Source organism: Hevea brasiliensis, chromosome 17 (genome assembly GCF_030052815.1).
Source record: "Hevea brasiliensis isolate MT/VB/25A 57/8 chromosome 17, ASM3005281v1, whole genome shotgun sequence".
Classification (NCBI taxonomy): Eukaryota; Viridiplantae; Streptophyta; class Magnoliopsida; order Malpighiales; family Euphorbiaceae; genus Hevea; species Hevea brasiliensis.
The window spans coordinates 57,752,397-57,780,171 of NC_079509.1; the positions used below are offsets into that span (position 1 = coordinate 57,752,397).

General features: G+C 33.2%; 2 protein-coding genes and 1 long non-coding RNA gene across 4 annotated transcripts; all 3 read right to left on the bottom strand.

The window, feature by feature from the left end:
- Positions 1–1,263: 1,263 nt before the first annotated feature.
- Positions 1,264–8,439, bottom strand: LOC110642017 (peroxisome biogenesis protein 3-1). The gene is made up of 7 exons (XM_021793941.2): positions 7,896–8,439; positions 7,328–7,489; positions 6,994–7,193; positions 6,730–6,860; positions 3,310–3,437; positions 1,955–2,182; positions 1,264–1,715 (listed from the first exon to the last, which is right to left on the bottom strand). Exons 1-7 carry the CDS (start codon positions 7,958–7,960, stop codon positions 1,463–1,465), a joined length of 1,167 nt encoding a protein of 388 aa, XP_021649633.2. The 5' UTR covers positions 7,961–8,439; the 3' UTR covers positions 1,264–1,462.
- Positions 8,440–16,165: 7,726 nt separating this feature from the next.
- On the bottom strand, positions 16,166–22,012 carry LOC110641999 (E3 ubiquitin-protein ligase ORTHRUS 2). Of its 2 annotated transcripts, XM_021793919.2 has the most exons (9): positions 21,515–22,012; positions 20,240–20,772; positions 19,585–19,710; positions 18,453–18,552; positions 18,306–18,367; positions 18,114–18,216; positions 17,760–17,904; positions 17,320–17,534; positions 16,166–16,906 (listed from the first exon to the last, which is right to left on the bottom strand). In XM_021793919.2, exons 1-9 carry the CDS (start codon positions 21,962–21,964, stop codon positions 16,361–16,363), a joined length of 2,280 nt encoding a protein of 759 aa, XP_021649611.2. In that variant the 5' UTR covers positions 21,965–22,012; the 3' UTR covers positions 16,166–16,360. The 2 variants fall into 2 exon arrangements, with proteins under 2 accessions (XP_021649611.2, XP_021649612.2); XM_021793920.2 differs by lacking the exon at positions 19,585–19,710.
- A 2,711-nt stretch (positions 22,013–24,723) lies between these two features.
- Positions 24,724–25,800, bottom strand: LOC131175559 (uncharacterized). Its single transcript, XR_009145741.1, has 2 exons — positions 25,520–25,800; positions 24,724–24,943 (listed from the first exon to the last, which is right to left on the bottom strand). It is a non-coding gene; the product is annotated as an uncharacterized LOC131175559 (long non-coding RNA).
- Between the last annotated feature and the right edge of the window lie 1,975 nt (positions 25,801–27,775).

The following is a 27,775-nucleotide window of genomic DNA, read 5'->3' on the forward strand; positions in this document are numbered from 1 at the left end:
TTAAGAAAAAAATTTTTTTTTTCAAAAAAGAAGTTATTTTTTTTAAATTTTAATAATTTTATTAAAATGTAAAAATATTTATATATAAATAAAATAAATACATATTATAAATTTAATATTGCAATCAGACAATAAAAAATATTTTTATAAAAATATTTTTTTAAAAAATTTTACATATACAAATTATTTTTCGTGAAACAAACAGAATTTTAATATGTAAAATCTTAATCTCTAAAAGAAAAAAAAAAATCATAAAAACTGACAAACCAGATTCTAAGTTCTCACAAAAAAAAATACAAAATATAAAATATTCACGAATTATAAAAATTACATATTCACATATTACAATGCATGTTTACAATAATTTTATTAAAATAGAAAAATTATTATTATCAAAACATGTTCAAAGTGCCTATTAATAGATGTGTTGAAGTAAAATATATAATTTATATTTTATATGCAATATCTTGTCATATTAATAATTTGTACTACATGCTAGCTAAACATTTAATGATGAAATAAATATAAAATAAATAAATTATGTAATAAATTTTTAAATTTATAAATTTATTTCTTTTTTTTAATTTTATTATGCTATTAATATGATTTTATTTTTATTTAATTAATTAATTTTCTATAATATATTTTGAGTCTTAAATCATTACCAAAAAAGTAAATTGAATTGCCAATTAAATCATTTGCAAAAAATCCTCATTCACTGTAAATTCACGAAAATTTAATTGCCAAAAATCCAATTAAATTAACTTCAACATATCGACATTATCACTAATTTCTCAAAGAAGAGCAAATTCTTCAAGATTTTCATTACACACTCCGCGAAGCTGGCTGGGTCTTGGCATGGGTAAGATGGGTGGAGGGTGTGGCATTGGGAGAGAAGGCAGGTGGTGTTGGGGTGTGAGACTTTTCTTGGAGCTATTCCCGATTAAAGGAGCTGTGAGGAGAAAGTTGGAGTAGTGATGGGTTTATGGAGGGAGCAACTTGAGGGTAGTGACACTGGAGGATTTGGTAACGTCAGGTATGTGACTGGGTTAGATGAAAACAAACGGATGGCGGAGGAGAGCGGCTGTGTGGTTCTTGTCGGTGAGGTCACCAATGCTAGTTAAAGACCTCAAACCGATCACAGATGCCTCAGCCATGGTTCAGTAACTAAAAAATATCAACCACAAAGAAAACAAATAACTAAGGTAATAAAACACTCATGGCAGGGCTTTATTTTACCATTGTAGAACATAAACTAGGTGCTTCATCATAATCAAACAAATATTATTTGGTAAAGAATTACAACTTAATGAAACATTTCTCAATATTCTCTTCTATTCGTTTTATGCTGTTCAAATTTTGTGAATCCACACCTAGTACCATACAAATTATTTACAATGGTGCCCATGTATGAAAAATCAAAATGAAAATGTCCAAGGAAATGAAACTCATTCTTACTAGTCTATGTTGGCATATTAGCATAAAGAAGAGTGAAGAAGAGTTCAACTTCTGATACACTAAGGATGATTTGGATAAACCGATTTTGGTTTAGTTCATTAAACAATAACGGACCCATTTGTGCAACTCGCGGTAAAAGCCTTGCCAGCGGCATCCCTGATGCTAGACTGCCACCTCCGGACTCGGCTGCCACATCAGCCACCAGGGCATCTACTATTGCTTTCAATGATATTTCCACAACTTTACCAAATTCAGCACTGCAAGGAATGAAAATGGCCATTTTCACCAGTTCACTAGCTACCATAGGATAAGTAAAATAATTTGAAATCATGGGATTAAGATTTTTGAGGAATAGTGACATCAAACTCTTATGTTGAGAGGGTAAGGAAAGCAGAGGGAGATTTTTTTTAGGTAACAATTTTGCATAGTAGGAAAAGCACAAATCCATTCAAATCAGACACATGCCCATTTTCTTGATTGGAATTATATAACATACCTTGATAGCACTGCTCGAGCCTCTGCCATAAGCTGTTCAAATTTTGTGGTATCAGTAATTATTGTGTCATCACTGTTGGAACCTAAGGCTAACTTGTAGACTCTAGCATCTTCAGGCATCAAGTAGTCTGCCCAGTGATGTGGACTTCCTCTGCTCATGAACAAGTCAAGTATCTGCATAACAGTTTCATGAAGAGTCTTGGTGTTGAAGAAATCCCTCAATTCTTTTCTGCAGAGACAAAGGTTGTTGTAAGGAAAAATGGAAAATAACAAACCAAAAATAGTGGATTCTGTTTTTTATCATATATAATTTAGGGAAACTGTTCAGAGGTTGTTCTCATATGTTTTCAGCAACAGATATCTGAGTGTGTAAAGGTGGTTCTTGTAATCTCAAGTGCCATAAAAACATTAAACTCAACTCAACTAAACTTTTATTCCAAAAATTTATTGGGGTCGGCTATATGGATTCTCTTTCTCCACTCTAAACGATTTTGGGTTAAATCCTCGGAAATGTGTACTGCTTCTAGGTCATATTGTACTACTCTCTTCCATGTCAGTTTAGGTCTACCCCTTCTTTTCTTTCTATTTTCTAACCCAATGTGTTCTACTTGTCTAACTGGAGCCTCCATATGTCTATGCTTCATATGACCAAATCACCTTAATCGCCCTTCTCTCAATTTATCTTTAATTGACACCATGCCTACATTTTCTCTAATACTCTCATTACGGACTTTATCTAGTCTACTATGGTCATTTATCTACCTTAACATTCTCATCTCCACAACTCTCATCTTAGACACATACGGCTCCTTCATTGCCCAACACTCACTACCGTATAATATGGCCGGTCGTATTGCTGTACAGTAAAATTTTCCTTTCAACTTCCTGGCAATATTGTGATCACGTAAAACTCCTGTGGCATGTCTCCACTTTAACCATCCGACTTTAATCCTATGACTAACATCCTTTTCACATCCCTCGTCTACTTGAAGGATTGAGACGAGATATGTAAAGTGATTACTTTGGGGCAATAACACTCTATCCAAACTAACTCCTTCCCTATCACCAGTTCGGCCTTCACTGAACTTGCAATGCATGTATTCTGTCTTCGTTCTACTTAACTTAAAATCTTTTGACTTTAGAGCATTTCTCTAAAACTCTAGCTTTTTATTGACTCATTCTCGCGATAAAAACAATAAACATGGCATGTATTTTCAATTTGGAAAGAATTGATTATTTTTTTTCAAAGTAAAAGCTTTGACATTTTTTTAATCAGTTAAATATTCGTTCCCAATTTAAAGTAGGTAGAAATTAGAAGACGCTTGCCAAATTTCCAAACAAACAAGGAAAAATTACCTCTTAAGAACCTCTGTTACTGCTGCTTGGATATTAGAAATCAGTGCTGGCATGCCATAATTAGCAAGAAAATCAGAACTTGCCAAAAATTTTTGCTGGTCTTCCCTTTCAATGAGATCAGCATCGTCCTGTCAAAAGGAATGAAAAGAATTGCTTTCAGAGAAATGGCAAGGCACATATGAGATGCAGAATGACCATTAACAAGACCACAGGCATGAACATGGGAACATACTGAGAAAAGGACGCAGTATTCACAGTGTATCAAGCATCCACATCACAAGTTCACAACAAGAAATTTATAACATCATATGGACATCCAAATGTCCAAACACGACAAAGTAATGGCCAAGCAAAAATGCTAGCACAGAAATTGCAGTGAGAAATTTAGTTAAAGAAAGCCTATGCTGATAAAGATTTATGTTGACCCTAACATGTAAAAGATCATGGATACATTTCTACAGGCCTCAAGATGCCTAAATGAAGTGACAATAAAAGTTATAGAACAGAGATTGCACAATGCTTTATCGACTTCTGTTGAGCAGATGAAGTTATGGGAAGTCAGACCCAGTAACCATGTCGTAGTTAAATTCCAGATGTGCGGTTCTGCTACTGAAGAGATGTCATCGTAGGAAGTCATACCCAGTTTGCATTAATTTTCCATATTTGGAGTTTGATAAAAATAATTAGCTCTAATTTTGGAGGCTAAGTAAGTGTCAAATCTGGCTGTGTCCCATTAACAAGAATTATTTTCTTGTTTTATTAACTTATGGAAGCTTTATTTTTTTGTTTCATTGATCATTCTTTTTACATTGTTGGTCAAATTACTCTATTGTTATGTCACAATTTCATTGATTGTTAGCTCTAAAGTGCCATAAATACGTACTCACATGAAGGAAAAATTGCCACGGATGCTACAGACAAGGCACATCACAATGATAATGTGTTGCCATGCCTCGAAGTCATAGACTACATAATGCTGCTACCAACCTCAAGCTCAGTAAGAGTGACACCAGCTGCCATAGATACAGCAGCAACCACAAAAAGTTGGCTTATTTTCATTGTTAACTAAGAGTTTGTTTGGTTCAATTCCACAACACAAAATTCTGTGGAATTCAATTGAATTCCATGTTTTTTGTGTTTGGTTTAAAAAAAAAATAGAATTCAATTTTAGAAATTGGTTATAAGTAAAACCAATTTCTATCAAAATTGATGGAATTTGAAATGAATTCCACAAAACTTACATAACAACATTTTCTAGACTAAAATACCCTTATCAAAAAACTTCTCCCCAATTAAACTTCATTAGCTAAAAAAGAAGATGTAAACTACAAATTAACTTTTTATCTATTTATTATTAAAATGCTGGACAAGTATATAATATATTTTATATTTTTCTAATTTTTTAATATTTAAGCTTATCATGCACTTAGTAATGACAATATTTATGTTGTTATATAAATCTCCTATATTATGAGACATGTGAATTTAGTTCATATGTATTACTATATTCTTAGTTGGTTTATATGTTTGGTAATTGCTATAAATTTATTAGATATGAATTTTTTTGAATTCCAAATAAAATTATAATTTTTTAATTTTACTCTTGAGGGTAGTTTAGAAAATGAAGACAAATGAATTTCAATTCTAGAATTATACCAAACATGAATTATATGAAATTCAATTGAATTCTGCATTTTAAGTTGTGTCACACCAAACAGTGGAATTCATTTGTCATTTCAAATGAATTCCAAATCTTGTTTTAGAATTGAACCAAACAATATGTAAATAAATTTCCTATGCAGAAAACACCAAATTTTAAATGCAGAAAAACAAGTAGAAGTTACCACATCCAGAAATGCAAAATATGAAAGCTTCATTTTATAGTTGAAGTTATACAGCCACTTCTATAAGAGGATGGTATCTATTTCACAATGTTCTTCAGAAAGCAACATTTTGGTTAGTGCAACAGTTTGTGTGCGTGCACATGGGTGGGACCATCCCATCCCACAAGACTGTGTCCTGCTCCAAAGGACACATTACAATCCCATGGAAGCTATTATGAACAAAACCAAAATGCCTACAATTGTCAAACATTTATTACCTGAATTTCAACATAGTAGGTAGGCAGAATCTCAAAAAACCCAGCAAGAAACAGAGAAATATGTATGAAGTCATGCACAGGAATATGCACACGCACAAAGATAGCAAGCTCGATATCTTTTTAACCTATCAAAGTTTATTAACACAATTTTCTTCTCTGCATGTAACTAGAATATATGATATCTCCATACCAAATATTATCACAAAGTAGCATCCAACTACTGTCTCCTACAACAAACAATTAATTTTTCTTTTTTATTTGATGAAGTAATTAACCTCCAGCTTTAGCAAACATGTAAACAAGATGTACATCAGAAGCATTCTCCCTGTACCCTCCCTTTCCATGTATGCCTAGTCTTTTCAACAAAACTTAGTTTGCAAGGTACAAATATTGCATTAGTAATAATATCAGTCATGAGGAAACAAATTAAATATTGTATTCATCAGACAATAAGCTCCTTGCTAAACCTCCCCACTTCCATGACCAGCTGATCCCCAGTGGAGGAATTTCCAGAATTGAAGTCAAATTAATCAGTACTCCATCTTTACAACTGAAGTCTACAGTATCCTTTTCTCTTTAGAATAACAATATTCCAACTCCAGCTATTGTTAACTCTCCAGAAATTAAAACCTGTGTGAATCATCCCAAAACTTTTCCTTTCTGCAAATGCCAGAAACTTCAACTACAATCCATACTTTGTCATCAACTCCTATCTAAAGGACACCAAAAACTTCAACTATAACCGTATTTTATTGAATGACAGTCTTAAAACATTTCGAAGTACTTTTTCTCATTCTATGTAATTGATACACCAAACTTCTCTACATAAGGCTAGACTGTTACTTAATAGAACAAAGACAAATATGACTCTATCAGCATTCTTTGTCATGCTGGCAACAATTACATGCAAGTGTGGAGCCTGCAGATGCTCAATACTCCCATTGGAAGCAATCTGCCTTTCTGGAAGAATGCCTTACAACTAAAGCACGTTTGATGCTGCAAATGGGCTACTTTTGACAGCCCATTTGCAGTGTCGCGGGGTAATGGAAACATGGTCCACCAGAAGCAGTTAGAAAAGTAATCCCAGCGAGAATGCCATCTCTAAGGTAATGAACCACTAATACCGTGTAACTCCAGGAAAACTGAGCTATTCCTAAGCTCAGGAATCAATCGCATTGGTCTATTATTATATATAAAACACCCATGATAAATTAAAGCATCATAAAATTTGCCAAAGAGACACCAATCAGGATGCGAACTAGATGGTAATGGGCAAATATTTTGAACATGGTACAGACAGTAAATGGAACTATTCTTACGAGTAAGTGTGAGCTTCCAAGACCACGTGCTGTGTCAATATACAAATGTCTTCCTAGAATATTTACTTGAGTTCTGATATACAAGCAAAGCATTGTCATTGCACATAACGAGACCACTGTTCTTGTGAAACCTGCAGCAGCCACAGCCACAAAATTCTAAATAATTATAAATAATACACAACGTAATTTATGTAACACTAAAAACACTCATAAAGAAACAAGTATCAGAGGGAAAAAAAAATTATATATATTGCAGCTGTATACTTAAGATTTTGAGTCTGTCCCATAGCTCAAGTTTCTCTGAAGATGTCAAAGTGTTGGGCTGACCCTTCCCTTTCATTAGCCTCTCTGTAAGCTGCAAAAGGTCCAACTCTTCTGCTATCCGGCTGCTTAAATAGTGCATTGCATGAGGCAAAGTTGTTGCATCAGCTATTCTCTGAATGTTCTCAAAATGGGCTTGCATTCTATCAATCAGGCAAAGACCACACAGTACAAGAACCAAATAAGAAAATTCACACAAACCCTCAGCCCTCCAAAAAAATAAAAAATAAAATCCAAAGGAGGCGAAGGAAAAGAAGAGAGTAGGATTTCTCTTAACTGAGCCTTAATAAGCTCCTCATGTTCCCGTTCATCCGCATGCTGTCTCTCCAAATCAGCAAGGCTACTCTTGTGTGCATTATACAAGTTATAGAGAAAATAACCACTTCCAAAAACACCAGCTGCAATAAGAATTTTCCTCCTATGCCTTCTCCAAAACTCCCTATAATTACCAATTCGTCAGAAAAGCAAAGTACATAAGCTAGCCAAACAGAAAAAATTGGAAAAACAACCAGAAGACTGTCAATGCAAACTAAGAAAGGTTGGAAGTAAAAATCAAGTATGAAACAAATAAATCCAATGCAAAAACAAACTTAACAAGCAATAGCAGAACAAAAATACTACTTCTAGCAAAGATTAAAACATGAAATATAGAAATGCAATAAAGCCTAAAACAATGAAGCATTAAAACAGTTACTTTTGACTAAACCCGTAAATAAAATTTCCAAACAATGATAGCCCAAATAAGGAAGCAAACAATTAAAGCAAAAAAAAACGAATTCAAGAGATATCCAGAAGATTAAGAATACCAAAAAAGACGAAAAATAAATAAATAAATAAATAACAACCTTAGAGAAAGCATCTTTGAAGTCATAGAATACCCCAAAAGTCCATGTCTAAGCGTCTGTGCCATGCAAATCCATTTCAGGAATATAGAAGCAGGCAATAATTGAAAATGATAAACCCTCTCAAGATAGAAGAAAGAAGAACGCCCTTGAAAGGCTAATAGAGAAACGAATAAGACCCTTATCAGTTATCACAGATAGGCCTAGGAAAACCCACCGGCAGGCAATGAGAAGGTAAGCTTCAGCTACCAAATAAGAGAGATCGTTATGTGTAACATTGAGGGCTTATAGAGAGGGAGACAGAGAAAGAGGGTATTGATAAGAAATGGGAATTACAGCAACTTCGAGGGTTTAGATAAAATTAAAGAGGCGAAGATAGCTAGAATTCCCATGCAGTGATGTACTTTTCACGGCTTTCTCCTTTAACCCTTTACCCCTTTACTCTGTCTATGCTACTTCTACCAGTGATGTGTTTCGCTATTTCCAGGAACCTTTTTCCTATTACCACTCCAATTCCATCACCTTCTCGGCTTCTTCACCCCATATTGTGAGGCAAGGCAAGAACATCGCACGTTAAAAAAAAATAAAAAAAAAAAAAGAGAGAGAGAAGAGTGAGATGAGAATGAGAAGCCTCGGAGCCTGCAAATTAGCCCAACGAATTTATATTTCTAAGAAGCTTAATTATACCAAAAAATCAAATATTATTGTCTTTTGCATTTTAATTCAATTATTTTAATTTTAACAAAATCAATTGATTACTGTGGAGATAACTCTCTCACTTTCTCTTGTAAAAAGATCAATGCAGTTATCTCTAATTATAGGGTAGAATTACGCTCTAATCTAGCGCTGTGAGCCCTGAAATTTTCAAAATTATAATTTACCTATAGATTTTAATAATTTTGTCAAAAAAATATTATTTATATCTAAAAATTTTAAATTTTAAATTTATTAATAAAATTTCGTGATCTTTTAAAAATTATTATTTACTCCTCTAGTATTTTTATTTTTATTTTAACCTTTACACTTCTACATAAATTTCATTCATATTTTTATATTATTTAATTTAAATTTTTTAATATTTTATATTTTTATTTTAATCTCTATAATTTTATGAAGATTTCTTGTAATCTTTTTAATATTTATTTTTAATTCCCAAAATTAATTTCTAGCCTTAAAAAATTAAACTTTAAAATTTCAAAACCTTAAATTCTAAAAATCTAAATTAATTTTAAAAATTTAAACTTAAATCTGAATATTTTAAACTCAAATATTTTAAATCTAAAAATTTTAAACCATCAACCATAAATATTTTAATCATAACCCTAAATTTTAAATTCTAAAAGTCTAAACTTTAAATCTTAAACTCTAAATTTAAAATCTTAAATTTTAAACCCTTAATTTTAAAATCTTAAATTTAAACTTAAATTTAAAAAAAAAAAATAAATGAGACAAAGTTAAAATATGCATAATATTTTTCATTATAATTATATGAAAAAAAAATCCTTCTCTTTCGGTAGCATTTGATAATTTGGGTTGGCGAAACCCAATGAAGATTGAATCATCAGATTTTTAATAAATTGATTGTAGTCGGAGTAAGTCGAGGCAGGTGCAGACCGCACAATATGCGTTTGATAAAATGAAAAATAGAACATCCGTGCTTGATATCAAGCCTTCCACTATATTCCTAGAAAGGGTGGGGTCAAGAGAAGAACTTGCTTAAGTAGGATGAGGTTTACAGGGAAATGAAGGATGATGGCTTTGAGCCTGATGTTATAACGTACGGTATTCTTATCAATGCATATTGTAAGGCTAAGACGTATGATATTGCAATTGAGTTGTTCAACGAGATGGATGCAAAGAATTGCCTGCCTAATCCTCACATTTTTTGCACTTTGATTAATGGATTAGGTTCTGAGAAGAGGTTGAGTTAGAGTATGGCAATAGTTAAGTACTTGCGTAGGAAATGGCTGTGGAAATCTAATTGAGCTGAACACAGCTTTATCAAAATTTTATTTTAAATTGAATGATTAAAATAATATAAAATTATATTAATTATTAAAAATTTAAATATGAAGTTTGAAAAATAAATATAAGTTTTAAAAAATTAAAAGATAAATAAATATTTTAATTAAATTATTTTTGGCACAAATATTTTTAAATATTTTAATTAACATTAAAATTTTTATTAATAATTTATATTTTAAATATTTAATAATTTTATAAAATATTTAAACTCAATTTATTTAAAATATAATATATAAAATTTATCTATATTATTTTAATTTAACTTTATTTGAGATATAAATAATTTTATTTTTAACTAGATTTAAGGATTTATTTAGCAATTATACTTAAAATTATTATTGAAAAAATATATTTTTAATTATATTAAAAATAATTTAAAATTAAATTCAATATATTTAAATCATGAAAACTTTATTATAATAAAATACTGTTTGTTCAATAACATCTAGATTAATATTTTTTTCAAAAAAGTAACTCCAGAACCCAATTAAATTCAAATCTAAATTTGAGTTACACCAAAAAAATTCTTCATTTTGCAGCTTTAAGAGTTTATGGCATTAAAATAAGTTCTCACATTCATATAAATGTGAGTCCTTTTATAAATTATAGGAAATCAATCCAACGTTTATACAAGTGAGAAAGCATATGCTCCCATCGTACTCTAAAATTTGCTGAGAAACTTGTCCTACTGCCTCATTGTGAATCTCAATGTAATAATGGGTCACTTAAAACTGAATTAAAGGGAGGAAAAATAAATAAATTACGAAGTGTTGGATCATTTGAAGTAGACGACCTCCCCAGGTTAACTTTGCTTATAATATCAAGAGTTTGAATATGGGGTTATCACTAGGAGTGTTCGATTTCAGTTCAGTTCGGGATTCGCCTAAGAATCGGAACTGAACCAGAATTTTGAAATTTTGATACGGTTCCGGTTTGGTTATTTATTGTTTCGGTTTCAGTTTGGTACAGTTCTTGGTTCTTCGGTTCTAATTTAATTCAGTACGATTCCAATTCGGTTCACGGTTCTTAAAATAATTTTATGTAATTATTTCTTTAAAAAGTGAAGGAGCAACTACTATTGTGCGCACAGTAGGAGGGGACACAAGATTTTCCGATCTCAATTGGATTACACTAAGGATCAGCTATAAGCTCCTATCTTTTTACATTAGTTTTAGATGAATTGACGAAACATATACAAGAGAGTATTCCTTGGTGCATGATGTTTACGAATGATATTGTTCTGATAGATGAGACGCGAGAAGGAGTCAATAGAAAGTTAAAGCTTTGGAGAAGTACTCTAGAGTCAAAGAGCTTTAAGTTAAGTAGAACGAAGATAGAATACATGCATTGCAAGTTCAGTGAAGGCCAAACTAGTGATAAGGAAGGAGTTAGTTTGGATGGAGTGGTACTGCCCAAAAGTAATCACTTTAAATATCTCGGCTCAGCCCTTCAAGTAGATGGAGGATGTGAGGAGGATGTTAGTCATAGGATTAAAGCCTGATGGTTGAAGTGGAGACGTGCTACGGGAGTTTTATGAGATCGCAAGATTCCCAATAAGTTGAAAGGAAAATTTTACCGTACAACCATACGACCAGCTATGTTATATGGTAGTGAGTGTTGGGTACTGAATGAGTCGTATGCGTCTAAGATAAGAATTGCAAAGATGAAAATGTTAAGGTGGATGAGTGGTCATACTAGACTAGATAAAGTCCGTAATGAGAGTATTAGAGAAAAGGTAGGAGTGGTGCCAATTGAGTATAAGTTGAGAAAAGGAAGATTAAGGTGGTTTGGTCATGTGAAGTGTAGACATACGGAGGTTCTGGTTAGACAAGTAAAGCACATTAGGTTAGAGGATAGAAAGAAAAAAATTGATAGACCTAAATTGACTTGGAGGAGAGTAGTACAACATGACCTAGAAGCATTACACATTTCTGAGGATTTAACCCCAAATTGTTTAGAGTGGAGAAAGCGAATCCATACAGCCGATCCCAAATTTTTGAGATAAAAGCTTAGTTGAGTTGAATTGAGTTGAGTATTTCTTTAAAAAGTCATACTTAAATTAGCATTTAAGTTTTGAATTGAGTTATTAATACATAATATATTATATAATATATCTTTTAGCTATAACTAAATTATATAATTTTTAATTATAAGGTGCATATATAACTTAAGATTAAATATATTATATAATATAATAGTATATCATATAATATATATTTTAACTATTTATTAATCATATAATATTTAACTATAAGATACAAATATAATTAAGAATATATATATATGTGTGTGTGTGTGTGTGAGACACCCCTTACTTGTCTACAGTGTAGCCGAGCAAGATATGTCATATAGTGTGCCGGAGCACCAAATCATATTTCAATTCAATTTACCATTTTTACTTATTTATTTATAATTTTTTATTAATCTGAATTTTCTACAAATTTTATAAAAAATCCAGCAGAGTGCCGGCTGTAAATTGGAAAAACAGTTATTCTGAATCTGTTAAAAACACTTCCAATATAATCATAATTTCAATCTCAGTCAACCACCAACATATTTTCAACAATTTCTCAAATCACTTCAGTATCTCAAAATTCAATTCACTTCATATCACACTCAATTCAATGAGAAATGCTCACATTTATTACTGAACATAGTTCATAGATAATTACATCATAAGCATAATTATATGAGTTTATAATATTCATTACAAAAGTTTACAAAATACAAAATTCCAAAAGTGGCCTAATGTCCTATCAAATGCGCTGCAAATGTGAGGTCACTCTGGACTCCGAAAGCTCACGATGAGGTCTTTGGACTCCCGTCTCTGCGTGGCAAAAACGACCCTCTAAGCAATTCTGCTTAGTGGTGACAATATAAAATAAAATAACTAAAATAACATAAATATGCAGAATGTATGTTTACATTTTAGGTAGACTTAATTTCTGGCATTTATTGCAGTATTATTCGATTAAAATTTTGTAAGATTCATTATCATTGCCCGAGTAACCCATACCAGTCGACTGTATTGGATAAATGGGTGAACTGGCACTGAGTATTAAGTACCTCGGACCATCACACCATCGGTCACATTGTGTCTCCCGGTATGCAACAGAACAGGTAATAAGCTGTAATAATTATCAGGAATAAAACCCAAGTATAATATCTCAATCAACATAGCCAAAGGCTATTTTATCACAGAATGGCACGTGAAGCCATAAAACACAGAATGGCATGAATCCATATGCGATCTGCGCGAACCCTATTGGCATGCCAACCTATCCAAACCAATCTTGCTAGGTGTACTAGGGCATGTTACACTCTTAAATTATACAATTCTTGAAATTCAAGTTTACGTGTTACTATTCAATTCATTAGTTAACAAAAATGTTGACTTTTATATGGACAAAAGGTATATTGGTTTTAATATTCTCAACATACCACATTTTGCATTCTAAAATTGTTGATATTGGTTGCCAATACAATTTCTAAGCTTAATGTTAATTGTTTAAAATTTTTAAATTTCAAGTTATGTATTTACTGTTCTATTAGTCATTTTTGTAGTGGAAATTTGGCAAAGTTTTCAACATGAAAGTTGTTCCTTATTGTGTCTAGTTATATTTCTTTTTTTGAATCACTCCATTTGAAGTTTTGTAGCTCAAGTTATGGCTCAAAAACCACAACTGGCAGGATTACAAATTTTCCAGATTTTCTAGACTGACCAAATCTACAGTATTTTGAGCAGTGACTGCAGGTTACTTTTTGAATATGTTATGATCATAATTTGGGTTAAGTTTTTTAATGAAAGTTGTAGGTCTATATCTCAGTTTGTTGCTGGTAAAATTTCAGGTCAATTGGACCTTTCTGCGCTGAGTTATGACCAAATGAATAAATACTGTTCATTTGGTCAATTTGCCCAGGCAGAATACAGGTCACCCAGATTAGGGCAATCTTTAGGTCAACTTGGTTTGGTTTTATGGGTATGGTTTCTTCACTAAAGTTGTGCCATTATGTGTCTAGTTTCATTTTCAATTGGCCTTGCACCAATTGAACCTCTACAACTCCAGTTATTGCTGCCCAAAACTGCTGGACTCATGCAGTCACCAAGCGACCACACTAACCTCAATTCTCACTATACAAACCACTTCATTTCTTGTTTACACATAACCAAATGGTCACTAATTGACCATTAAAACTTACTTTCACTATTACATGCTCAAAGTCTCCATTTCATACCCAAACCCTAACCCTAACATCTCAAATCATGCATTTAACTTGCATTTCACCATTTCACGTAAGAGACTAATGTTAAGGCAGCCATACTACCATTTCTAGTTCCATGAAATCCTCAAAACCTTACCACATTCAAGGCTGCCAAAAATGTGGGATGGCATACACATGTTATTTATTAAATTTCTTTGTAAATTTAAACTCAATCATACTCCTCCAACATAAATTGAAAGAGAAAAACAAGTTAAGTCACTAACCTCTAATGGAGAGAAATTCAAACTTGCAAGAACTCTTCTTTTACACTTCTTTTTGCTCCCAAAAGATTCACCAAGATGAAATATCAATGTTTTATGTTGACACTTAGGGTTTTTGTTGAAAGAAAACTAGAGAAAATGAAGGTTTGGAAGCTTGTTAATGGAGGAGTGAGGGAGAGCATGGGTGACGTTTTGAAGAAGGGAGAGGGCTGCTGGTTTGTTTCAGATTTTTGCCCTCTTTTATGTATTTTAATTTTGTTTCATAAATTTGATGGGCCAAAGGAATTAATTACCTCATGCTTACATAAGCATTAGGTAATAAATCCAATTTACTTTCTTTTTCTTTCCTTTCCTTTCCTATTCATTTTTAAATAATTTTTCATCAATATTTGTTTATATTTTATGTCATATAATTCACTTACATAAATGGACAAGTTGGTAAAAAAACATCTCTAAAGACAAAATGACCAAAATGCCCTCCGTTTGGCTTAACGAGCCAAAATTGTGTGTACCGATTGATTAAATTTTTCTTGTGTTTTCTTAACTTTCTATTATCATGGGAACCCCAATAATCCTTCCCTGAGGTCCCAAAAGTTATTTTATGAAGTTTTCCCCGAGTTTAGGGTTGCTAACGGCCTTCACTGTCACTTCCCCTTCGGGTTACTCATCACTAGGGTTTCGGCTCATTTAACCTTAGTGTATTTCATTTCTAAAAATTTTTCTTGATTTTTATGAGCATTATTTGGTTTCTTTATAACTCCCCACTCTAGTTTAATTATAATTTCAAACATTCTATCGACATTGGGACTAGCTAAAGTGAGAATGTTACAATATATATAAAAGATAATAGTATATTTATAATTAAGAATGATAAGGTAATTTAATGTATTTATAACTAAAATTATTAAGAAAATATAGAAAAATGAAATGTAATATTAAGTTATATTTAGTTCATAATTATATATACATATATAAGTCTATATAATTATATTGAAAGTATATAATATATCTAAAAAAAATATATGTATAAATTCGATTCTCGGTTCAGTACAGTTCTGATTCGGTTTTGGTATGGTTTTGGTTTGATTCTTAATGAAGAACCAGAACCGAATCAAAATATCAAAATAAATTCAATTCAATGCAATTCTTATCGATTCGGTATGGTTCGGTTCCCCCAAGAACCGTGCACAACCCTAATTACCACAGTTGAAAGAGTTTTACCTAATTATCATCTCTTACTAATCATGTATTTGTACCATTTGCATAAGCGGATGGGAATGCACGTGGTTAAAAAAAAACTTAAATTTTGCTTGAATAAGGTGTGTACTTCTGTCAATAAATACACTGATTTTTTCTTTTTTCATTCATATGCAGTTACATAGCTTTCCATCTGCAGATTCTCATATGTTCATGCTTCATCTCTGTGCTGACCTTAATTAGTAGATCCTTTTTTCGTGTTTGAAAGATGAATAGTTTGAGAGAAAATATTTGGATTCAGCTCAAGTGGAGAGAATTCATAAAGTTTAAAAGAATTAAATGGAGAAATGGTATCGAGTATAAGAGGAAAAGATAACATGGCCATCAATATATAAAAAAGTGAATTATATAGATATTTTATTATATTCAATTTTTTTTTAAAATTGAATTCAATTATTAAGTTTTCAAATATGAAATTTTTTTTAAAAAAAAATGTCACAAGTTTGATATCCACTTGTGTATGGCTTTGCTAGAACATTCAACTAGTAATAATCAGTTATGAAAAAGTTGCAGAGAATGATTTTGCATTAGCATAAACATCCACAATTACACGTACAAAAATATAGTGAATGTTTTCACATTATACAGTGCTTACTGCTTAGCACCACAAAAACAGAGCTTGCTCCCAAAAACCCAGCCATTCAAAAAATCATGCATATTCAATTATGCATCCATCATATCTAAATTAAAACAGAAACCTTATCATTCAAAATCATCATCAGATTGCACAATGAGAGGACTCGATGGCGAATCATTGCCATCAGCTGTTGCTTCCTGAACTGAGCTCCTAGTCTTCAGCCCAGCAGGAGGTTCCAATGACTGAACTCCACTGTCAGCACCTTTCCTTTTAGAACGCTTCAATGCAGGGACTTGCGGGTTCACACTATCACCTTCAGAGCTACCCTTAAAATGAACTTTCCTCTTCTTGTTGACCCTCTGGGGATTGCAACTAACTTTTGGTTCCTCCAAACTGCCATCACCAGTTTCTTCAGAACTATTGGCTACAGCTTCAGAGTATACAGGATTTTCACCATGATCAACTTTCTTCTCAATGGCCATCTGGGGCTCAATTGATGGGCCTTCCAAAGTATTGTGAGCAGTAGTCTTCTCACAATCATTCTCTCCGGGTTCAGTAGGATTCTCCTCAGAACCATCTGCCTCATCCTCACTTAAATCTTTTACATTATCCAAATTCTCTTCCATCTGTCGTTGCAGTGACTCAATCACAGCCATCAGTTCTCGATTAACCTGTCATAACAACAAAAATGTAACCCATGCTTAAATTCACACATCATTTACTTGCTAAAAGACTATGGAATACAAAAGTTAAAATTGGCCATTCACTCATTCTACTCAATGCAGTTTTAGGATTTCAAAATTAATACTAGCTCTAATTGATTCTTGGCTTGGTTCAATGGTAACATCTTACTCTTGCAAAAGCTGCAGGGAAGATGTCAAAAATTTATTTCTAATATAAAAGAGTAAGGGGAGCGGAGAGCGAGTTAATATGAAAATAGCTTGTCAAGTCAGGGCCTTAGTGAGGTTTTACAGCCAGAATTATTTCAAGTTTTCATCAGATAAAATCATAGAAAACAAGGAACGCAGAAAACCTGTATACTGTTCTTCCCAAAAATGAGCAGTTATAAGTATCTATATCACACCTTGGGATCTTGAAGGAAATCAGAGATGTCTGTTGGACACTTCGGGCACTTCATTATATTCTTTTGTGCTCGTAGTGTCCGTCCACCTCTACCTCTCTCTCTTATAAGAGTCTTCCCAGCAAATGCACCTTCCAAGCATGACTTACAGAAGTTATGTGCGCAGGGTGTTGTAATTGGTTGAGCCATCACTTGCCCACAGATTTGACAACTGAACTCTGCATATTCAGACTCACCAAAGTGAATATAAAATTCATTACCAAAGACCAAATATGAACAATGCATGCATAAATACAATCAACACATTTATGTTGAAATCCTCCACATCAGCAAACTTAAACAAGAGTGAAATTTTTTTTTTATTGGCAGAAGTGTCAAAAACAGCAATGTAATGACTAATAAGTACTAACAAGATTTTTTTTTAAAAAAAAAAGAAGACTAACCTTTTAGGAGCTTCTCCCTCACATTTGTATTCTGTGCTTTCCTTGTAGCTTTCTGTGACCTCTTCCTGTCCTCAGGGTTTCCAGTATCAACTGGTTTTTGGCTAGGAGGTGGAGGTTTGTTCCACTTCCAGCGACCATCTTCTTCCTAAGTTATTTTTCATGTCAGAGTTCCTTTCCAATGAAGTAACAAAAATCAAAGAACGAATTCAATTTGTGACAACATTTGGCAAAAGTTTCTACACTCATAACATAATTGAAATCTGTGTGAAAATTCATTCAAGACTAAATCATCACCATACAAAAGAAAACATTTCCAAGAAGGAAAAATTAAGCATACAGGATAAATTCACTCACATCATAGTCCCACGATGGGCTTTCCTTTCTCTCTGTTACATCAGTTGCCTTGGCGAGCTCTTTTATAGCAGGCAAAGGTCTTGGTCGATCCCCATGCTCATCACTAAAGTTAAAGTTGGAAAACATTAAGAGGGAGAACAAGAGAGATGGTCCAATAAAGGAAACCAAATAACCCAATTGTCAAATACAAACCTTGTCCAAGGAGCAGGTTCATTGTCACATCTAACAAATAAGTAGCGACAGACCTTATGACCCTAATATAGGAAAAACTGTCAATAAAATTCTCTATTTAGAAAATAACATGGAAAGAAAAATTCAATGAGCAGTTGATGTACTTACTTGAATTCCAACCTTACGCCAACATTTTTCTATTCTATAGACCCCATCATATCGCACCCCACTCTCAGGGGCATATGAGGAACGCTTCTCCTTGTGGGACCTGCTCATTTCAAACAGAAAGTATGACAAACATTGAAAGTAAACAGCAATTGTTAAAAACAATGAAAAAATGATTCTAGCAACCTAAATTGTGTACCATAAACATCAACACAGAATCATCAAATTCCACAGAAAGAAAATAAAATAAAATAAGCATCTTGCGCATTTCATATCAACAAATTGCAATCCCATATGAACTGGGCTCTCATTCTTTACAATTTCAACCCTTATTACAGGTAAAACCGATATCAGCCAATACAATAAAAAAGCTAAGTATTCTTTGGTTTATTTATTGTCAACAAGCACCTCCACTAAAAAAGTGCTAGTTTTTCATATATTTGGCCATGATTAACATCAGAAATTTGTAGTCAAATTCAACTAGGTGGTGTCTGTGCAACATTTTAAACTGCCATTTTAAACGAAATAAACTAAAGTACTAGCATATAACAACTACCAATTCCTTTCTAGCACTGGCCCTCCACTTAATATATAGATCCAAGAAAATTAGGCTAGCATAAGAAATTGCAATTCCAATCTACAATAAGAATAGCATACTGGCATACTGCCATGGTTTAATATTTAACGCCCTGGGCAGTGAAAAATCATTGCCAGCACACATTGCAAGAGACATAAAACTCATTAATATGCCCGTCCTTCTCTTATGGACAATGCCACTGCAAAGATGAGCATTTGACCAACATCAATGTCAACAAATTCTTAAATGAAGCAATAAAAAGAAGAAAAGAAATTCACTTAAGTTACAAAATTGTTATGTTGATCCAATTCACTACGACTTAATCAAAAAGTATGACCGAGTCAAACTATCCATGAGTTACTTGGATTTAACTTGCAAAATATTCAAGTTCAACTTGCATTTAACTAAGTTGACCTCAAACTTTAGTAGCATTAGTAGCCACTCAAACAACGATAAAACAAAGTGTTATGCTCCAGATTGCACATGCACCCATAAATTACCAAAACACACAACCGATACACATTCAAACACAAATGAATCATGGATCCCAGCAATTACCTCACAACTCTTACAGGATATCCCTTTTTGCAACTCACTCTAAGAGCCTGATTAGATTTTTCAAAAGTTTGGTCAAAGGATTGTTCCTTGTTAGTCCGTTTGTTTCCGCTAAGATCTCTACCACCACTGCCATTCAAACCCATGAAAAGACTTGAACATCAGCAAATTAATATACTGATAGTGGATAAAATACTTGAAGAACTCTAAAGAAAAGGTGAGAAACAAAATAGACAGAAGCATAAATTAACAAAACAAATAAATTTATCCCATCACCAAATGGCACCCAGTAAGTATAAATGAGAGAGAGAGAAAAAATAAAAAAGAGAGTTTTGGACAACAATAAATAGGAAGTTACAAGGACAGACATGATATAAATTCACGATTGATCCTGTTCTGGTATTGCACCATACCTTATCCGTAAAAGCAGTAAAGCATGTAAAGTGAGAGAGACTGAGGCTAGAGAAGATGTGAAGCACAAGAATATACAACCAACTAAATTAGAGGAAGGAGTTAAAAGTCCTCCATAGATATAATATCTAACAGATTTACCTCATTCAATGAACATAACAACTGCAATCAAAGTGATAAAAAGGAAGCAGGAGATTGATGAAATAAAGTTCAAATTATTTAACTGTCTAGTGATCTTTAAAAACACCTTCCAGTGTACAAGAACCATTCTCCATGATCTTCATCATCTATATAGCCCCCAGAAAGTGCCACCGACTGTGCACCATAGTTTGTTTGTCCAGCAATACCAGCAACATGGGGAAGGTGTGCACCCCATTGCCTGCACTCTAATCTATCCTCCCAACACTCCCCAACCAACACACCCTGATTTCTCTCAGGATCATTTTCAGCTGGAATAGGCCCAAAATGATCTGGTGGCACAGTGACAAATATCTTCCCACTGCAGGCATTGGCCTTACCAGCCCTCTGTGCCCGTTCTGTAGTGTATGCCTTGTTTGGCCTGTTTTGATTATGTACAAAATGGTAAACCTTTGGGAGGCCCCCAGCAACAATTGTTTTCGACATCTTCGCCATTCGGATGGCAGACACAAGGCTAGAATTAATGCGTGGCTGACTGGCCATTTTAGAGGGAATTGTGCTCCGACATTTAGCACAGGTTAGCTTCCCTTGTCCAATCCATTTCTGGAAGCATTTCAAACAGAAATTGTGCCCACATGGTGTCTGAAACAAAACAATAATTACCAATTCAGTTCTTAGGCAAGCGCACGCATCACTAGCCTTCCATCAAGCAAGCATATAAGTTCCTCAACAACTTCCCAATCACAGTTCGATCACAACCCACATATTTGTATGACAAAATAATCCAAGGAATGCCAAAATTGGAATAAAGACTAAATGAGCCCAACATCCTCTAACAAATATGAATGATATAAAGGTTGAAAATGGGGAAAATGTGGTAAATAAAGCCAAAAAAAAAGGAACCAAAATCTATATGCATCTATAAAATCTAGATTTCAAGGAACTGTGATCGATTACAAATAAAATCACGAATACCCACAAGAAAAAAAAAATCACAATAATGACCTTAAATACAAAGACTTCAAAAAAAATCCACGAAATACAAGAATAATTATAACAAAAACTTTATTATACGAAACTAATGAACCACAACTCGAGCAGAACAAAGCAGAAATCCAAATAATATCAAAACCATGCAGGAAAAAAACACACCCATTTACAGAAATGAAACTTAAAAAGAAAACGATAGTAAAGCATGAGATAACTAAAGCAAAAGAAGAAAACTCCGGGTAAATCCATAAAAATGCACAAATACAAACAAAAGCATAACAATGCAGAAACCCAAACAAGATCAAAATCATGCAGAAAAAAACACTATATACAGAAATGAATTAAAAAAATAGTAAAACAAGAGAAAAATAAAAACTGACAGAAGTAAACTCACAGTAACTGGTCTCTCAGGCAACTGTATACAAAATGAACACTTAAAACTCTCGTCAAGAATGTCCAACACATCATGACCACTTTCCTTCTCCTTTCCTTTTCCTTTCTTCTTCACATCTTCCTCCTCCATCTTCCCACTTAACAACTCTTGCCGCTTCCTCGCCTTCTCCTTCTCTGTAAGAGCCGCATCCGCTTCAATCTCCCTTATAGCAGCCACCAATTCACTTCCACTTCCGGCAACAACCGTTGCAGAGGCAGCAGGTTCACCAGAACAGTCAGGACACTCCCACTGGAGAGTGGATGCTAGGGTTTCCGGCGGGGAAGAAAGGCAAACTATGTGCCAAGGAGTAACGCAAGTGATACAAGTGAGGGTTTCTTGGGTAGTTGGCACTGCCTTGCAGCGCATGCAGATGCCGTCTCCGTCGCACGGGAGCGAGATATCGTGCGCCATAGAGTGTGAACAGGACAAGCACAACACAAGACAGAGGGAAGAGAAACAGAGAGATGAATAGACAGTTTTATGTTATGCGGTTTTATGGAGAGATAGAGAGGCGGGCAGTGGGAAAAGGGAGAGGCGGGTTAGGTAAAGAGCTTGAATCTTTTTGAAATTTTTGGACGGAGTTTCTGAGATTACCATATTGCCCTTACCTTTTATTGCTTTTTATTACTTTTTTATTAGCACTGTTTACGGTATAATTATCATAAGCGTGAGTTGAAAATTGATTTAATAATATTTATTCTATTAAATATTTTTATTTAAATTAAAAAATATATTATATTTTATTTAAATTTAAATATAAATATTTAATCTAAAAATTATTAAATTTATTCTCACAAGGACTGCAAGTGAAAATATATTTTTAAATATATTAATTGAGAAATATTAAAAAATAATTTAAAATTAAATTTAATAAAATTTTAATTATAAAAATATTAAAAAAATAAATAATTTTTTAAAATTTTTTTAATGTTATTCACTAGCGAATATTCCTGCCGTGTACGGTAGTGTGTGTATATATATATATATTAATTTTTTAAATTAATTATGACATAATTATTTAAGAAAATATATTTTTTAATTTTTTTTATATATAAATTAATAGTAATTTATGTAATATAGTTAAATTATTTTATTCATAAAAATAATTTAAAATTTATTAATATTATCAATAAAATAAATTGAGTGATACTGAATTACTATCTAACATGATAAAATTACAAAGTTTGATTATTTTAACATTTGATTTTGATTCATTAATTCAATTATTATATATATATATATATATATATTAATTGCTTTCAGTTAATATTTAAGATTATTCTTACTTGTATTTAAATTTATGATTTTATTTTATTTTTTATATATTTTTTACTAAAAAATAGTTATTTAAGAAAATAATTTAATACAAATAAGCAAATAAGAAGGAAATGAAAAAAAAGTAGCTGCTAATTCTTTATAGTGAATACTTGAAATATGGCTTTTTTAATTTTTTAAGAAAAATTTATATTAATTTTATAAAAAAGTAAAGCTTGTGTATTTGGGTGATTTTATATAAACAATGTAGATTAACTTTATATTAATTGATTATAATATAATATTAATTTAATTTGATTTATTTTAATTTAATTTATAATTTATGTCGACTTAACTTTCTATTATAAATAAATTTATTAATAATAATAAATTGTGCTACAAAATAAGCATATATGAGATGTAATGATATATATTAAAATTGTAATTTAATTAATCATTAATGAGTGAGTAATTAATTGAATTATAAATCCGGTAGAAAAAGGCATTAGTGACTCAATTAGAAAAAAAAAAAAAGAAATTAGTAGAGGACAACTCAAATAAATAATATTAATATATTTATTTGATTTGTTTTAATTTAATTAATAATCTATGTCATTTCAACTCTTTTAAAAAATTAAATTATTTTAATTTTGTTTTGTTTACTCTTAAATATATATATTAATAATGAAGTAAGAAAAGTAAAATAAGACTAATAGTAATAAAAATAAAGTTACAAAATATAATTATTATGAAATGTGACTATATATTTTTAAATTATTATTTAATTAATATTAATGACTTAGTGATTGAATTATAAATGAACTAAGAAAAGTATTATTGCTTCAATTATAAATTAAAAAATAAATTGATAAATTAATGGAGGATAGTGCTAGAAAATAATAATAATAAAATGATGAAAATAAAATATTAGTTTATGGTATGGTGATACTGTTTTAAGAATAATTCTGGCACGAGCCATTATTCTCAAAGATTCAATGAACTCTTTTTAATACTTTAGGGAAATAACAATTGACATAAATATATAAATTATATTTATAAATTAAGATCAATAACTCTTGAAAAATGTAATAAAAATAGTAAAGTAAATAAAAAAAATTAAGAGTAATTAGATAAAGAGATAATACTGAGTGAAAAGAAAAAAGTTTGGCGTGTGATAAATAGTAGGAGATATTAATTATTTATAGGCAAAAATAAAAAAAATTTATATCAAAATTAATTAGGCAATTAAACCATTGGTAATTAAAAAAATTATTATTTAATTGAAAGAATTTAAAGATTACAATTTAAAATATTAAAACTTTAATTAAATATAGTCTTAATTTTATTATTATTTTTCAAATTAAAAATTAGATAATATGATAATTATATTTAGTAATTAATATTTTTTTATTATTTAAATTTACAAGATCAAATTATTTGAAGAAATTAATTAATTAATTACAATTTTTTTTTTTACAGTTTTAACTTTTTATACATATTATTATTTTTTTTTATATCATTTGATACTTGAAATTAAAATAAGAATAATAAAATTATCATACTTAAAATAATGTGATAGTTACATGCCACTGAAAGAGAACACCCAGTAGCAGTGTAGTTAAAGAGGGAAAGAGTTCTCCAAATGTTTCACCAAATACTTGTTGTCACGACCCAACCTATGGGCCGGACCGGCACTAGGACCTGGGCCAGCCTAAAGCCCCCGAGGCCCGTAGTAAGCCTTAACTATTCATTAACCCAACTCTAAGGCCCATTTGGGCCCAATTTCAAGAAAACAAATGGACAGAGTCCGGCCATAAAATGGACTTTCCAACGGGGAGTTTTTGACTCACCCGACCTGTAAACACAATAAATACTCAATTGGGGAGCTCAGCTCACCCTCCACATACTCATCAACATAAAATAAATGGGAGCTCAGCTCCCTCATCCAATCCATCAACGTGCATAACATATTTAAGTTTACAGGTCCAACATGATAAAAATATTACAGACCAAATTCAAATAAATACTGCTAACACATGCGGAAATTATAGGAGTAATTAAAATTACACAATTATTGATAAACAACCTGCGAGGTAGAAAAGCAGGTTAACCCAGAACAAAATATCCTCCTGTGGCCTGTAAAAATTTTTGAACAGGAGTGAGCGTTCGACTCAGAGAGAAAAAAATCAATTTTAACCATAATCTCTCTAACTAGCTCAAACTAATGCAACTGTAGAGTGAAATGCAACATCAACATCATATTCACATCATAGCATCAAAAAGGTAATTTGGAGCACTCACACACCCTGTAGCATCAATCATAATATATTGGGAGCTGATCCCCTATACAGCTCTCTTAAATCCAACCTAGTGCCAGCGAAGAACTCAAGCCGGACTTTCGCTTAATAAACCAAATCGCGGGTCCCAGCGAAGAACTCAAGCCGTGACTACCCTCGAAGGAACGTCCCACCAAGAACTCAAGCCGTGACTACCCCGTCCTATCCATAGTCCACACCACATCACATGCACGCCAACGCACGACACCGCGCTCCAAATTACCACAACAACACTCATGGCACATTAATAGCTTATGAATGCAACATAATTCGTGCCTAGAGTTTAACTACATAAATATATGCATATAAGTGATGCATGGGCATCTCGAACATATAATAATATCGAAATTACAATTAAAATTAATATTCTACTCACAAACTTGACGACAAATTACTGTGGCGGCTGGGCGGAGGAAGAAGGCTGTCCCGGCTCACCTGACAATTACATTACATCTATTTAATAAATTTGACTCAATACAAACAAAGAAAAATATCAAGTACGTCCTAAGTCGTGCCGAAAATCCGGCAGAGTCTCCCCTATACCTAGGACCTACCCAACCTGCAAAAGGGCTAAAAACGCACTTCTATACTCACAATCCATACATCAACAGTTCAATCATATCACACAGCCCCTCCTGGGCCCATCAAATCAGTCATTCATCACAATACGCAAAATTTCAATTTTGTCCTTATTATAGATCATTTTTGCAAAAATTACTCAAACAAGCTCTAAAAATTATAAAACTTTGCCCCGCGGTCCTTAGCAATATTACTAAGCTATTGCAAAAAGAATCGTAATTTTCTAAGCTACCACGAATATTTTATGGATTTTTAATCCTATTTAAGCACTAGAAAATTACGTAAAAACTAGGTTCGGGTTTACCTTTGCCGATTCCAACTTCGGGGACGCGCTCGAGACGTCTGACAATGGGGGACTAGCCAAAACCTCGGCCCAATTCGGAGACTTTTCCGGTAACGGGTCTGTCTGGCCCGAAATTTGCGCATCTTGGTCAATCGCCGAATTTCCGCGAATCGAGGATACCTACACGAAGCCCATAACACGGGGGTTAGTACATAAATTTTTCAGAATTTTCTAAGCTCATTTAATGCTCGAAAATACACTGCGAAGTTTCGTGGGACCCACCGAAAAACGGTGTCGAAAAAATTCGAAATTTATGTCGTTGCGAAGCTCTCGACGAATGGAGCATGCTGGTGGTCTCGGTTTCCTCGTGGGATTCACGGTTTTCGAGAAATCTTGCCCAAAAGTCGAAATAGGCTAAAATCTTCCCGAGCTAAAATCGGACAATCCGCTCGATGGATTTCGGCGTTCTTGGTGTCTATGGAAAGCTCTCGCCGAGTAGATGATTTTGGACATAAGACCCGGTCCAATTGATGGCCGGATCGGCCGGATTTGGCCGAGGAAGTCGAAGCGGCGCGGCACGCGCAGGGGGGGAATCGCGCGCATTTTTCGGCCGTTCGCGCGGCCACTGGCCGGGCTACCGGGAGGCTACGGCGAGGGGAGGACGCAGGGGAGGCGGCTGGCCGGCGGCAGGGGAGGGGAGGAGAGAGAAAAGAAAGAGAGAAGGGGAGAGGGCGTCGCGCGCGGGAGGAAGAGGAAGAAAAAGAGAAGAGACCGGTCCGATTCGACCGGTCCGATCCGGTCCGGTTCGATTCGGCCGGTTCGATTCGAAATACAAAATTTTGAATTTTTACTCTGCCTCGGGACCGAAAACGAGGTCCAAAATTCAAAAATTCCGAAAACTCGAAAAATACGTAGACTCCAAATATATTTTTAGTTTTGCCACGTGGTCTTTAAATTAATTTTTAAAAATCATCAAAGTTTATATTTTCGGAAAATCGAACCCGATTTTTAAAATCCGAAAAATCTAAAAAAAAAATTCCTAAAATTCAAATAAAATTAAAATACCAAAAATACTCATAAATAAAAAAAAATTTGGGGTGTTACATTCTTCCCTCCTTACAGAAAATTCGTCCTCGAATTTTTACACAAGGCAGAATAAAGTACATGATTATACATTGAACAAGTAAGGGTACTTGCTACGCATGTCCCGCTCTGACTCCCAGGTGCACTCTTCCACTGACTGACTCCTCCACAAAACCTTAACCATAGGGATCTGTTTGGATCTTAGCTGTCTTACTTGGTAGTCCACTATGGTTACAGGTTGCTCCTCAAATGTCAAATTCTCCTTTAGCTCTATCACATCCGGCTGCAGTACATGAGAAGGATCGGGAATATATTTCCTGAGCATGGAGATGTGAAACACGGGATGAACGTGAGAAAGGTTGGGTGGTAGCTCCAACCGGTAGGCAACGGCTCCAACTCTATCAGTAACCTCAAAAGGTCCGATATACCGAGGTGCCAACTTGCCCTTCTTTCCGAATCTCATGACTCCCTTCATTGGAGATACTTTCAGGAATACATAGTCGCCCACTGCAAACTCCACATCCCTCCGTCTGGGTCCGTGCATAACTCTTACGCTTCATCGAAAGCCGCCCTCGATCGTTCTCGATTAAAGGAACTACCTCAAGTGTCTTGCACTAGGTCTACATCATGCACCTTCGCTTCCCCCATTTCCGTCCAACACAGAGGAGACCTACACTTTCTTCCATA